Source organism: Stegodyphus dumicola, chromosome 6 (genome assembly GCF_044657685.1).
Source record: "Stegodyphus dumicola isolate Sdum_Otavi_A_Nest chromosome 6, ASM4465768v1".
In the NCBI taxonomy this organism is placed as follows: domain Eukaryota; kingdom Metazoa; phylum Arthropoda; class Arachnida; order Araneae; family Eresidae; genus Stegodyphus; species Stegodyphus dumicola.
Window position 1 is genome coordinate 147,148,075 of NC_140773.1, and position 14,640 is coordinate 147,162,714.

The 14,640-nt window shown below is 32.8% G+C and overlaps 1 protein-coding gene across 1 annotated transcript; it reads left to right on the forward strand.

Annotated features, from left to right (window-relative positions):
- The first annotated feature begins 1,330 nt into the window (after positions 1–1,330).
- On the forward strand, positions 1,331–13,852 carry LOC118202385 (cell adhesion molecule Dscam2-like). Its single transcript, XM_035374557.2, has 4 exons — positions 1,331–1,573; positions 6,431–6,712; positions 8,257–8,373; positions 13,600–13,852. Exons 1-4 carry the CDS (start codon positions 1,501–1,503, stop codon positions 13,761–13,763), a joined length of 636 nt encoding a protein of 211 aa, XP_035230448.1. The 5' UTR covers positions 1,331–1,500; the 3' UTR covers positions 13,764–13,852.
- The last annotated feature ends 788 nt before the right edge of the window (positions 13,853–14,640 follow it).

Consider the following 14,640-nt stretch of genomic DNA (forward strand, 5'->3'; position numbering starts at 1 on the left):
TTTTAGGAAATGCGTCACTTCCAATTTGATAACTAATCAATATGCAAACAACTATTTAATTACAATATGAAAAATTTAATGTTCAGCAATCTGCTGTATTATTACTTTTCCTTTTACTGTCACGTTTTGTTCGTCGGCTGTCACCAACAAATTCTTGAGTTTAAGACAGAGCTTTTAGCTTTTAAGTCATTGCTGACCCTATCGATCCTATTTTAACCTAGCCTCTGGTTTACTAGAATTCGACTTCAGCTTTGCTAGCAGTACTTTCTCTCGAAAATTGAGGAACTGAGCCAAAATTTGTATGCGCTCTTTGTCCTGTAAATCGCATATTTTAAAACTTAAATTTTGCTTTACTTTGTTATCGTTCATCTCCCAAATAAAGGACGCTATTTTTGGTATTGTACAGGTTTATTACATTCAAGAACTAATAAAAATGCTAACTTAAAACTTTCTTTACTCGATATTACTGTATTGGGAGATTCAGATATGGTGATCAGTCGCTCGGCTGTCTTCTAAGTGTAAGAGTAAGCATTTCAAATAGTTAGAATCCATACACTTACGATCAAAGTGTATAATTAAATACATTTGGAAACTCCGCAACTCTCAGTTAAGCCCAGCTCGCATGTCAGGAAGACGCGTGAAAACAAAACTATTAGTCTATATTTTATATCTGAAAAATAATAAAAATAATAATAATAAAAGAATAATTAATTAATAAATAGCAATAATTAGAAAGGATATCAGTACCATTCATAGATGCTTTAAAACTGTTACTCTTGTTCGTAATTCGACAGCATGTATGAGCAATATCTGATTATCTTTAGAATTCTAATTTATCAAGAGTATCATTTACGAATACGTTTTGCTTCTAACTGCTGTCAAATTATATTTAAAACTCTTTTAAATGGCATTAGAAAGCGTCTACGTTCACGTACTTTAGAAATTTTGAAGCATACGAAATCTCCTGTATAATACTTTGCGTATTCCGTGATAGTCATGTCATAATATTTGGGAAATTGTTGTTTAAAATTTCAAAAAGGTGCTTCTATCTGTTTAATGCACTACTCCACTTTAGAAAAAAGACTGCAATTTGCCCTGTTTGATGATTTAATCCCTAATATACCTACGCATAAAAGGCGAAGAAATAAAACAAGTGCCACTGCAGTGAGGTATCAACCTTATGAAAAATGAAAACTTCTCTAGAAACTAAGATAAAACTGTGATAAAACATATTAAATAAAAATGAACAGCAGATAGTTTTAGTTTAAAAATTTACCACTACATGGCGCTGTAACACACAAAAATGTTTGACTGGATTATGGACGCTATAATGCTTACATTACTGTTAATAAACTCATACTTCAGAAGCACTTATTGTACTACATTTGTTGGAGCTTAGGTTCTAATCTCAAGGAGAATATTCAGTAATGTTACACAAGAACAGCTGAATTAAATTTTAGTGCATGTATTTCGGATAAAACGGTATAAGCAGTGTACGAGATGCACAAAATATCTCACTTAATAGCTGTTTACTTCAGTTTCAGGCTTGCCTCTATCGCTACATTTGCACAAGGTAAGTGTTTCATGCTTCTACTTTTGTAATGTTTCTTAATGAAATGGGATTATTCGAAGATTTTATGTAAACTTTAAACCTTTTTAAATGTATTTAATTTTAAACACAAGTTTTTACTTATTCTGAAGTAAAACTCCTTGTCTATGATGAGTGGATAATTTAGGATTATTTCACTGTTTTTAAGTGATTTAGAGTCCATTCAAAAATATCCTCTAGTTATGAATGATTTTTATAATCATAGTGACTCTTTAGAATTGTGTTATCTACGTAAAAAATCAGCGCTTAAACAATACGGATTTTTTGTTATAAACAAGTAAAATAATTCGTGAACTTGTATTTAATAACATTGTATATTTGGAAATAAAATACGAAAAATTGAATGGGGGATATTTTCGTCCCCAGACAACAGAAAATAAAGATGGCATATATTTATTATATAATATCCTTAAAGTCAAACTGAGACTGTTGTTCTTATCTTACAACAAAGCTATAAAGTTACTTCGCCAAGTAAGGTTTTTGCATAAATATATCCCTTTAAAATATATTATAAACATCGAAAATAATTTTAGCCTTTTCGTCTTTATCATTCTGCATTTTGCCTTGCTTTTCAATTGTTGTTCAGAACCTTAAAATTCCTTTTTTTACAATATATGAAAGTAAAATTTAAATTAAAAGTTCCAACTGCATATGGAATGTCTCTTAATTGTTCTTATATGCGTATCTATAAATATCTGCGATTGCATAAAGTTGAAGATAATAAGGACTAACTAATAACATTTGTTTTATATGCTTTAATTTTCATAATTGTCAATATTATGAGGGAAAGTAATAAAGCAAAGCTCACATGACAAAAACAAGTTCATTCTCTCAGACCTAGTATTATATAGCATATCTATAAAGGACCGCAACTAGAGACTTGGGGTGCCGGGCCAACTGATGGTAATGGGGTTAACATTTTTATTGTTTCTCCCAATGTATTAAATCAGTCGTAAACAAATAATCGGAGATTATTATCTTTTCTGTTTCCATTGCTAAATTAGTAAATTGATTATATGATGCACATAATTCGTAGATCATGATTTAGAAATTTACAATCGTTATAGTTTAAATTTATATCCTGTTTAATAATATTTTATTATTTTTAACTGAACTATAAAGGATATACTATTAAACCTCCGTTTAATTTTGTATCTTGTTCATTCCTATGTCATATATATTTTTACAGCTATCATGTATTAAAGAAATACTAAATATTTATTCAAAGTAGTTTACTGGTATTACTTGATTTTATTTTATGCAATTCTAACTGTATTTGTAACAATAATGTCTTAACTAATAACTGTTAAAAATAAGTAGTTGTATTATGTTCTGAAGATTGGACTTTACATTGCATCCATGCTCTCCGTATAGATGGGCTCACAATATTTAACTATCATTTGAAATATTAGAAGTGTTTCGCATCCTAGTGATTAGGCTCATTCCTTTCAATGATTATATTTATCAATGATTATACTTATTAATGATTATATTTATCAATGATTACTCCAATTTACATAAATATTTATAGCCTAGATGTTAAATGATGTATATTAATCAATAATTTAAACCTTGCATTAAATTAATCCTTGCGTTAAATTATGTCAGCATTTTATAGTTAAAAGCTGCTAATGCAAAAAGTAATTGAATTTATTTAAATTGGTGGTTTGTGTCTTTTCCTCACCTTACGACCCTAAAAGGGACTTTATTAGATTTCTTATCCTCTCTTTCTCTTAGCATAGAAAATATAAAAATACTCTCATATAACGTTTTAAAAATATTTTTTGACTGTAAATTTAATTAGTTTTTTAGCTTCTTTTAGAAAAGTATTATTCCCGATTTCTTCTTGTCATCGTGGTTTGTTCTCTACTCCATACATTAAATACAAAATAAAGATATAAAAATAAATATTTAATCACCAATAATTTATTCTTTGGTAAACAATATATATATATATATGAAAAGTAGTTTCACTATTTACTTCCAGTATACAAAGCTAATGAAATAAAACTCCGGTTTTAATTAAACGGATATGCTTGTTTTTTCCTGCAAATTAAATCATGGTGCGTTATGCCTAACAAATTAAACTATAGTGCAATATCTGACACCTGGTAGACATAAAGCATTTTCAACGTTTTTCAGCGATGAGTGATATTTGGATTTAATAAAAGTTAAAGCTAAAAAATCATTTCGCATAACTATGTAGTGCTAAATGGCAGGGTATTATTTAATACCTTTTCATAAATTATCGGAAGTTCAGTTCTAGCTTCAATACAGAATTCAGCCGAGGACTTAGTGGAAACTCAAATTTTGAGTCACTCGATAGCTCAAAAAATTCCTCTTTGGCTCAAAAATACGGCAGGCGATTTATCTCTTCAGTGTCAATCAAAAATGTTTTTTGAATACAAAATAACTTCTTTAAATCAAAATTCTAGATAAAATATTGACAAAACTGTGCTTCTAGAGTTTTTAAGTGATCTATAATGATTTTGAAATTAAAGTTTTACAGTTCGTTTTCAGTTATAGAAGTTTTAATAATAGAAAACATTTCGAATGAATCATTTTGTACCGTATTCTGTCACACATTGATTGTTTTAATAAAGCCTTCATTTCTATCGAAGTAAATGTATTGTTCGAATAAATCATTTTCCACTATTCTGCCAAACGTTGATTGTTTTAATAAAACCTTCAATTTTAGCGAAGTAAATGTATTGCTATTTTTTTATTGAAGGTACAAGTCAAAACCGTTTAGTTTCTCAAGAACATCTAAAAGACGGTACAGATTTGATTGCCATAAGCCGTTTTGAAAAAGAGCAGAAAGATAATAGATTTTTGCACCGTTAAAAATATAATAATGTTACGGTTTTTGTATTTATTTAGCTATTTTTAGTAGAATTTATAATTAAAATTGTTTCCTATTCCCGTGCAATGCAGCACGAGACTTATTTGAGGAGAAAGCTACGTCGAAAAAATTAAAATACAGGAGCACGCGCATTTAACATTTTAATAAATACATACCTCGTAATTGAACTCTTGCGATCCAGAAAAATTGAGAAAATACGAGAATGTTCTCGTGCATTTAAAAAGCTTATAAAAGCTGGAGGAAAACATCTCAATTCAGTTGTTTAAAAAACTGTTATTGTTTACTGTAGCGAATTCGCAGCGAGATCGGATTACGTTTCTCTGCTTTGAATTGTGTTCTGTAAAATGTTTTAGTAGTTTAAAATATAACTGCTGTGAGATATTGCGATATTGTACGATTATCTGTGAAGAAAATTTAAGCATTTTGTATTTATTCTTGGGATAAGAATAAGTTTTATTCACTTTTCATCGGATTTGTGCATTTAATTCATTACGAACCCGTACTCACGCAACAATAATTTCATTTTTTAATAGAATTAATCTTCGTAACTGTGCGTACATACTGTGGGTTTGCGGAATATTTTGATGTTGAAATTGCAGTGCATTCCCGCTGTTATGTTACGATTAGTAGAAATTTTCAATGTGTAAATATAATTTACAGTTTAACTTAACCAGTATTACGATATTATAATTGCGTTGTACGAAAAATGTAATATATTAAATTAAGTATAATAAAAGTACTGTGAATTATATTTCTTTAAATTCATGTATCTGGATTAAATTTTCAATGTGTAAATATAATTTACAGTTTAACTTAACCAGTATTACGATATTATAATTGCGTTGTACGAAAAATGTAATATATTAAATTAAGTATAATAAAAGTACTGTGAATTATATTTCTTTAAATTCATGTATCTGGATTAAATTTTCGAGATTCCAACATTTCGATTTGCGACTCCATTTGGGGTCATGATCTACAACTTAAGAAACACCGTTCTAGAAGTATTTAGTATTCTGACTATTACTTCTCTGATGCTTTCAAAATTATCTTTAGAAGGATAACTCTGATGTTTTTAGTTGTTTTAAAATTTCCTTTGAGTTACAGGTACTAAAATTTTCACTGTTTAGTATTGAATAAACATGTACTCAACTATAATGCAATAGCGGTAGTCTCTGGTGGCCAATTGTTAACCATTTCTTGATTCTATGTGGGACAATTCAGTTAAGACTTAACTGGGCTACAGCGAACAAAATTCAGATACTCAGTTGTTAAATTCTTCCAGCGGAATGCTTATTGCTTTGATAGATCATATAATACGATAATATCCAAAGTAACTGAATTCTTGATTCTATGTGGGACAATTCAGTTAAGACTTAACTGGGCTACAGCGAACAAAATTCAGATACTCAGTTGTTAAATTCTTCCAGCGGAATGCTTATTGCTTTGATAGATCATATAATACGATAATATCAAAAGTAACTGAATTCTTGATTCTATGTGGGACAATTCAGTTAAGACTTAACTGGGCTACAGCGAACAAAATTCAGATACTCAGTTGTTAAATTCTTCCAGCGGAATGCTTATTGCTTTGATAGATCATATAATACGATAATATCAAAAGTAACTGAATTCTTGATTCTATGTGGGACAATTCAGTTAAGACTTAACTGGGCTACAGCGAACAAAATTCAGATACTCAGTTGTTAAATTCTTCCAGCGGAATGCTTATTGCTTTGATAGATCATATAATACGATAATATCAAAAGTAACTGAATTCTTGATTCTATGTGGGACAATTCAGTTAAGACTTAACTGGGCTACAGCGAACAAAATTCAGATACTCAGTTGTTAAATTCTTCCAGCGGAATGCTTATTGCTTTGATAGATCATATAATACGATAATATCAAAAGTAACTGAATTCTTCATATTAGTTAAATATTTAAATTTTTTTCAGATGCCCCGAAAATCCAGAAGTTTCAGTTCCCAACGAAGTTAGAGGTTAATGAGAAAACAAGTGTTACTTGCATGTTAAGACGCGGTCAACCTCCTTACGTCTTTAGATGGTTTAAAGATGGTAAAGAAATCGAGAATGGTGGAGAAATAACAATTCAAACTAGTAAATTTTTATCGACTTTATTAGTAAACCCTGTTACTCATGCTGCTGCTGGTAATTACACATGTGTTGTATCTAACTCAGAAGGAAAGGATTCCTATTCTTCTTCACTTACTGTAACAGGTATGTATTACGCTATATTTACAACTTAATATTTTATATATTTTTGTCCAACTGAAATTTCAGTGTTACGTTTTGATTACTTGACTAGTGTTGCTGCCTGCTATATGTTGAAAACCCAATATTTTGGGCAGTAATGATTTATTATTGGACATAATATCTGCAGGCTCGTTTATCCATTTCAAATACTAAGAATAGGAATAACAGTGCCGTGACACTCAAATCCAGAAAAATGTGTTAAATTATTTAAAATTCGTAGAAACGATGAATTTGTAATAAATCTCGCAGTAGTTTAATCTCCTAATTAATCATGCAATTTATAGAAAAGCACGTGGATATAGAAGTGGTAATTATGCATTTGGAATGTGCTTTAATTAGAAAAGTATCTAAAGGTTTAAGGAGAGGCATTAAAATAAACAAAGCAGAATAATTAAATTTTCAAACAAATCTCTTACTCATATTTCTAAAATACTATTCTTAAAGAAAAGCTATCGCTACTCAAAAGGAAAAATTTCATACAATGTAACTATTTAACGGTGAAGCTAAAACCTATTCCAAATGAAAATGTTGTATCAATTCTAATGTTGGTCTGGAATGATCCCATAAAGCTGCAATTTCAATATCAGTTGCATATGGATGAAACTATTCTTTCTTCAACGTTTTTAATGTGATTTTAGTCATAGCATTATGGGAATAATATATATATATATATATATATATATATGTAAAATATAAAAAAAAACACGATGGCTTTGCTCTATGCGAACCAGCAACCTTTAATTAACTTTCCGCAATTTCAGGATCTTCCCCCTAGAGCAGTACTTTCGAGAAAATTCGAGCATATTACGTAACCGCTCCTATAAACAAAGAATCCGCGCCACTTTGCGTCAGAGAGAGAGACTGCTTTCTCCTTCTGCTGTTAAGATCTATACTACTGATCTTCTCATCTGCCACCCTTTGTCCGAATAATATAACGTAATAACCTTAAAGTTAATCTTATCTTAGTAAAGAAGATAGATCTGCTGTTTGAATTGAATAGAGATATGGAGCTATAAATTTAAATCCTTTTGTGTCATCATTGGATGCCGCTTTACACTTAGCCACAACAATGTTCAGAATTCTGAGGTGACCAGATTGCCAAGCTTCACTTATGTGCTCGACTGCCAAAATATTACATACATATGCACCATAATATTAATAAATCGTATTTACTCATCGTAACACGCAGAAACAGTACTTACTATTGTAGTAGTCGACGAAAATTAAATTATATCATGTATTGTTTTATAAGGCTTACTAGAAATGCGGTATTAATGAAACATAAGTTGAGTCCAGGTTTGAGCAAGAAATGAATGGTAGTATATATTAATACATCCAAAACTGAAAGTTGCTAAACAGTAGTTATTATAGTAACTCATGAATTTTCAAATGTAGGAAATTATTTTATAAACATTTTGCTATAAAGATACTAATGTTATGTTCCTGATACAATGATAATGATTAATCAGAGATTTGAAATAATTATTTACTACTTCTTTTTGTTTTAGCTGCACCATCATGGGTTATTGAACCAACTGACGCAGAAGCAGTAGTGGGTCAAGTATTAAGAGCCATTTGCTTTGCGGATGGATCCCCGAAACCAGATATTCGGTGGACTAAAGCGGGTAATGCTGATTTAAAGAAAATTATGACTTTGATGCAAATATATCAGAAGTATATTTCTATTTCTAATGATAAAAAAAATTTAAATTATGAGAGATTATGTGTTTTAAATTACATTTTTCCTTGTATATTATCACATTATTTAAGAATTTCTGTAAACCTTTCTGACTTATTTCAGCATTTAAAAACTTAATATAATTGTACTTGTCTAAAATACCTAAGCATCTTATGAAATGCCTGTTGTCTAAAATATTTAAGTATTTTAAGAATGCCAGTTAATTAATCGAATAAATAAGACAGACACAATTAGACACAGTTTATTTTATTCCGTTCATTTCAGTTGTTAGAAGACCTTATTTCATTAACTCTTAAATGACAAAAACCGTCGGTAGTTTCGAACAGGTGCTCCTGCAAACGTTTCATGCTAGGAATTTGTATGAAAATTTCTTTGGCTTCGCACAGATTAGACGTTGTTTGGCTTCGTATAGATTACACAGATTAAAGGCTTTTTCTGCATTAAAAATTTTGTATTACTTAATAACTAAATGAATAGTGAATTATTAAGTAATGGATTCAGATTTGCTAATTACCTTAATCTTCATCATTATCTCGGAATGCGCGTTAACGAGCATAAGGTAAAGCTCGCTTCGGTTTGAACTAATGAAAGGAACAGTTAAATTGGTTTTATTTTTTCGAAACTAATGGTGTTTGAAAATACAGGCATACATTTTTGATTAACTTTCAGATTTGCTAGTTTTATTGCTTTAATTGTTGAATAGTACTTATTTTAACTTTGCAATTAATAAAATTTGGAAAGGTACATATACACTTTTTTTCGCAATTCATATTTATCTACAGAATAGCAAATGATTAAAATTTCAGACAAATTGAATGATTTATTTCAGAGTTACATAGTTACAAAATAACGAACTCGATTAGGTGTTGACCCACCTCTAGCTTCTATGAAATCTAGCACAGACAGATAAAGCTCCGGGATGGTCTCCTGCGGTATTTCTTGCCAAATTTGCTTTAGTTGTCGGGCTCGGTCATCAACATTACCTGGTAGATGCAGTCGCCTTCCCATCATATCCCAAATACCCTCGATGGAAGAGAGATCTGGCGATCTGGCTGGCCAAGGAAGTGTTTAACACGCTGTAAGACAGTTCACAGCAGCACGTGCTGTATGTGGTCTGGCATTATCTTGCTGAAAAATAAGGCCAGAATACTGCAAAAGGAACGGTAGCAAAACAGGTCTCAGAACGCCGTCGACGTACTGCTGTGCTGTAAGTGTGCCTCTAATGACGACCAAAGGGATCCGGCTATCAAGGCAAATGGCACCCCAGACTATAACTCCTGATTGAGGGCCTGTGTGCAGGCAGGCCCTCAATCGGCAGGATCGGCACGCTGCTTTGGGCGTCTCCAGACACGTTTTCGATGATCGTCAAGACACAGGTGACAGGGGGGCCGGACGGCTTTCAAAGACTAATCAGCTATAGTCCGGGACCCGTTTCATCTAGAGCATAACATGTTTACAACATAGCGTTGTATTACCTACATGACAGGTGGACATTGCATGGCGACATAACATATCTCAGACATAACATGGCATACCATTTAGACATAGTACAGTATTGTGACATAGTATAGAATATAGTCATTCCATAGCGACATAACATATTTACAACACTAAATACACGACGTAATGTGACTTACACGACAGGTGGACATAGTATAGCGACATAACATAGTTAAGCATAGAGAAGACATAGCGACATAACATATTGAGGTTACTTATTTACAACATACAATTCACAGTGTGGCATGACCTATGCGACAGATGGACACTGCAGGGTGACATATCATAGCGTAGCGTAGACATAACATGACACAGCATTGCAACATGATATGACATGACATAGAATAAGGATTACATATTTACAGCATTAATTCACAACGTAACTTAACTACATGAAAGGTGGATATAGCGTAGCGACATACCATAGCATCTCATAGACATTGCATACATATTATTGCGACATAACATATTGACGTCACAGATTTACAACATAAAATACACAGCGTCATATAGCCGCCTACACGGCATATAGAACATAGCCTTGCATATGACCATAGCATGGAGGCATACATTTTGACAAAACATTTTTATAACAAAAAAAATAAATAAATAAATAGCATAACGTGACCTGTACAGCATTTGGGCATAGCATAGCGTAGACAAAAGTGATTGAACATAGTATAGCATACACATAACTTTGCATAGCATAGCGACATGACATAGCGTAGCACAAAGACATAGCTTGGCAACTTAACATCATGATATAACGTATTTACAACCGTTAAAATATACAGAGTTACATAACCTACACAAATTTGCATATTATTATTAAATACTTTGCCATATGGCATTCTCTGCATGACGTCTCGTACACTACGAATACATTTTAAATCATAACGTACTGCTGTATAATATTAACAACCTTACATGGCCTACACAACATTGCATACAGAAACATGACTTTTTGTGAATTAGCACAAAAAGACAAAAACAGAACGTCAATCAGTACATATGGAGTGTTACCAGGCACATAAAAATAGACTAAGCAAATATTTAGCTGCACATAACTGCACATAGCTCACTATTTGGAGCTTCTTAGACATTATTATGTTTGACACAGCTCTTGTCCAAGCGCTTCGAGTTTATCCATTATACATTTAATTTTCTTTGTAAATGCTGGTTGCTTTATTAGAAAGCGCTTGAATGGGACCTCAGAAGCACGGAAATTAATGTGCCATTTCTGTGTTAAAGGGAATTCCACAATATAATGATCGCGCGACCTTTCATTGCCGCCGACACAGATATTGGTGGTAGACATGCCTCTGTCTTTGAAATAAAACGGGAAGGGTCCATGACCCGTTATGAAGCGCGTGAGGTAAGAAGCGGAGATAAGCCGGTCTGTCGTACTCTATGTATAAAGTCATCAGTTCTCCGGTCTTGTTGGATTGCACCCCATTCCTCCAGCCACAGGCTTAGGGCTGTTTCCCTGCGCTTTCCTTTTAAGGTGCGATTACGGCAGCAAAATCGAAACTTCTTCTGCGTCCGGATTTTGGGCGGCCTTCTTTGCCTCCTGCTTTTTCATTACCCTGGTTTCAGCGTGTCCGCCTGGAACACTATGTTTCCAGGGTTCATATGTCCTTTCCAGGTTGCTAGTACATCTCCTTTATTATATGCTACAAAAGCGCACCACACTTTTCCATCTAATTTGGACCCGTCTGTAAATATGATTACTCCTAGGCCGTCTACTTTTGGTGCGAGAGCTGAGTCTTGGTACGGATTTCGGCGACGTCATAAGTGACGTCCCCGAAAGTCTACACATTTACAGTAGGAAAACCGAGTCAATTGCAGCCTCCTGCATTGCTTTAATTGGAAGTGGTATTAGCTTTGCTAGGACTGGTGCGGCTGCTGTTGAAGTCGTTCGATACGCCCTAGTTAAAGCAAGAACAAAAGGTCTCTGAATGCTGTTTAGCACTTTGGCTTTTCTGGCCGTCATCGGGCAGGCCCAGATTACCGCTCCATAAGTAATTATCTTCTCTACGACTGTAGAATAGAGAATTTTTAAGATTCGAGGCCCCCAATTTGATCCCATCGTCACGATACAGTTCGAAGCGCGATTCGTCGCTAAAGACTATACACTCCAGTCAGCATCATTCCAGCCTGATCGAGCCAAGCACCTCTGTAATCTGGCTCGACAGTGTGCAGGCGTGAGTGACAGGTGGCTTAACGGTCGATGTGAACATAGATTTTGATCTATCAGCTGTCTGTGAATGGTCATGGTGGACACTCGTGTGCAGGTTGCACTTCTGATGATTGATAGCGACGAATCCGGTGCTGCGACAGCTGATCTGACAATTACTTTATCCTCCCGATCTGTTGTGGCCCGATCTGTTGTATTTATATAAGTCGATCGCTAACATCACGACGCAGAAATCTGTCATAGTCCACCCATTCTTGCCATTATCTTCTAATCGCCGCATAGCTTCAACTCATATGTTGATCGATTCTCCGATTTACCCAACCTGCCTCTTTCAATCCAATGACAAGATCTCTTTCAAACACTGACAGTTGCTCGTAATGAGCTCAAATCCTGCGGTGAGGTAATTTTTTCAGTTGTTGAAAGATATCCTAAATCGCAATGAAACATAAATTTTTAACAACAGATCTAAGATATGGGATCGTATCTATGCTTCTGGCATCAACTTCTAAGAGTTCTGACCAGTAGTTAAATGTTATACCATAGGCCATTAGAAAATATAAATAATAAATAAGAGGCGTATTGATAAATACACCACACCCGAAGGCGAGATCGAAGTCATGAGTTAAACTCAGTAAATAACAATTGTAATAGAAATTATTAGACATATCAGTAGTAGTCGAGAGGAAAGTATCATCAATGGCAGCTGCAGTCAAAATGAGAGAGAGGCATCAGTTAGCGAGGAATTAAGCACTGGGCCAAGTGAGTAGTGGGAGCTATTTTTAACAATTCAAGAACAGCTCCTTATATATATTTGCTTGATGCGCAGCTCCGATGGGCTGGAGATCGCACTATTCATTCATTAGACACCAAATTTTAATCTTTTGCATATTTTGTCAAATCATTTACGCATACGATATTTCAAAGCAATCGGATGATTCCTTCTTTGGTGCGTCGATTTTTTTTGTTATAGAGCGCTGGCCAACCTTCACTGTTTTCAGTTAAGTGCACAAACACTGTCAAATGTTTCAGCCGCTTGACATCGATATGTACTGGAACAATTATTCATTTTTTACGAATTGATAAGAAATTAATCATAATCATCATTCCTCTTGATAAAAATATTATGCGATGTGATAATTATTTTAACTATAATAACGCCTAAAATGAAAGTGGTATAGTGAAATAAACTCCACAATGTGTTCCTGTTTCATTCACATGGTCCCGTAGGAAGCTGAATGGCTAACGACTGGAAACTTTTGATTTGAAGAAATAAAGAATTCGCAAGGATGTGAACTTGAACATAATATATGACCTGAATGTATGATAATAACGAAGGCTCACAAAACTTTAATAATTATACTAATACTATTTCATGTAAATTATTATATATATTACAAGTTATTAATTTGTAATTTGATTGCATATCTTTTACTTAGTATTTCATTTTAATAATAGGAACTTCTTTTCTCGAGTGGTCTGCTCGAGGGCACCTTGAAAACGGATCACTCATTTTCAGCCCTCTCAAAGAAGATGATGATGGAGAATATTCGTGTATTGCTGATAATGGTGTTGGAGAGAGTTTGCTTAAGAAAATCAAGATTATAGTACACGGTAATTAGAGTAAGATCGCTTTATAGAATCTGCATTTTTATATATGGCATTACCGAATACTGAAATAACATTTATTGCAAAATAAATTGTTACTTATAAACTATTTCTTAGTAATCTTATATTGTCTTCAGTACAGTTCTTTTTCTGTTTTTTATAACTCTGATAACATTACAAGACATTCAAAGAACTAATTTTGATACCTGAAGATTATCTTCAATGAAAGAATGAATGATTTTACAATTAATTACTTAATTTACAACATTATATTTCCTACAGATTACTTTGATAATTTTTATACGTGTTTGTAATGTCAATGTTCACCTATATGTGGCGCTAGTTGTTCGAGTATCGTTACAATGTTTTTAATGCTAGCACTATTTTATAGTTGAGCATCACTACTGTACAGACTATTATGATGTGTTTATGCTGAACGACTTCATCTAATGCTTTACATTAACCTAGTGAACTCCTCATTTACCTTTACTGTCACATATATGAATATTCGAAGTGCAGAAAAAATCTAAGTTTTGAAGGCAAAGGTGTCATATTTCGCCATAGATGATCGTTGTATTCCAGTTTTGTAAAATGTTCACGTACAAATGTGTCAGCTCCTTCATTGATGGAAACCGGAATATTAATAAACAAATGCTTATCTTCATTTGTTTATTTATGGAACTTATCTACAGTAAAGGTAAGCACACTTTTAGGTATTTAAGTTTTCATCTTATAGGTTTAAATTTAGTTTATATAAGCGCGCATGTAAATAATCTTATATTTGTATTGAAATTTAATTATTTTTCAATGAAATTATAATTTAAAACTGAATAATTAATAATTGTGAACATAATATTTAATTTGTATAGAAAGGTATTATGCCATAATTTC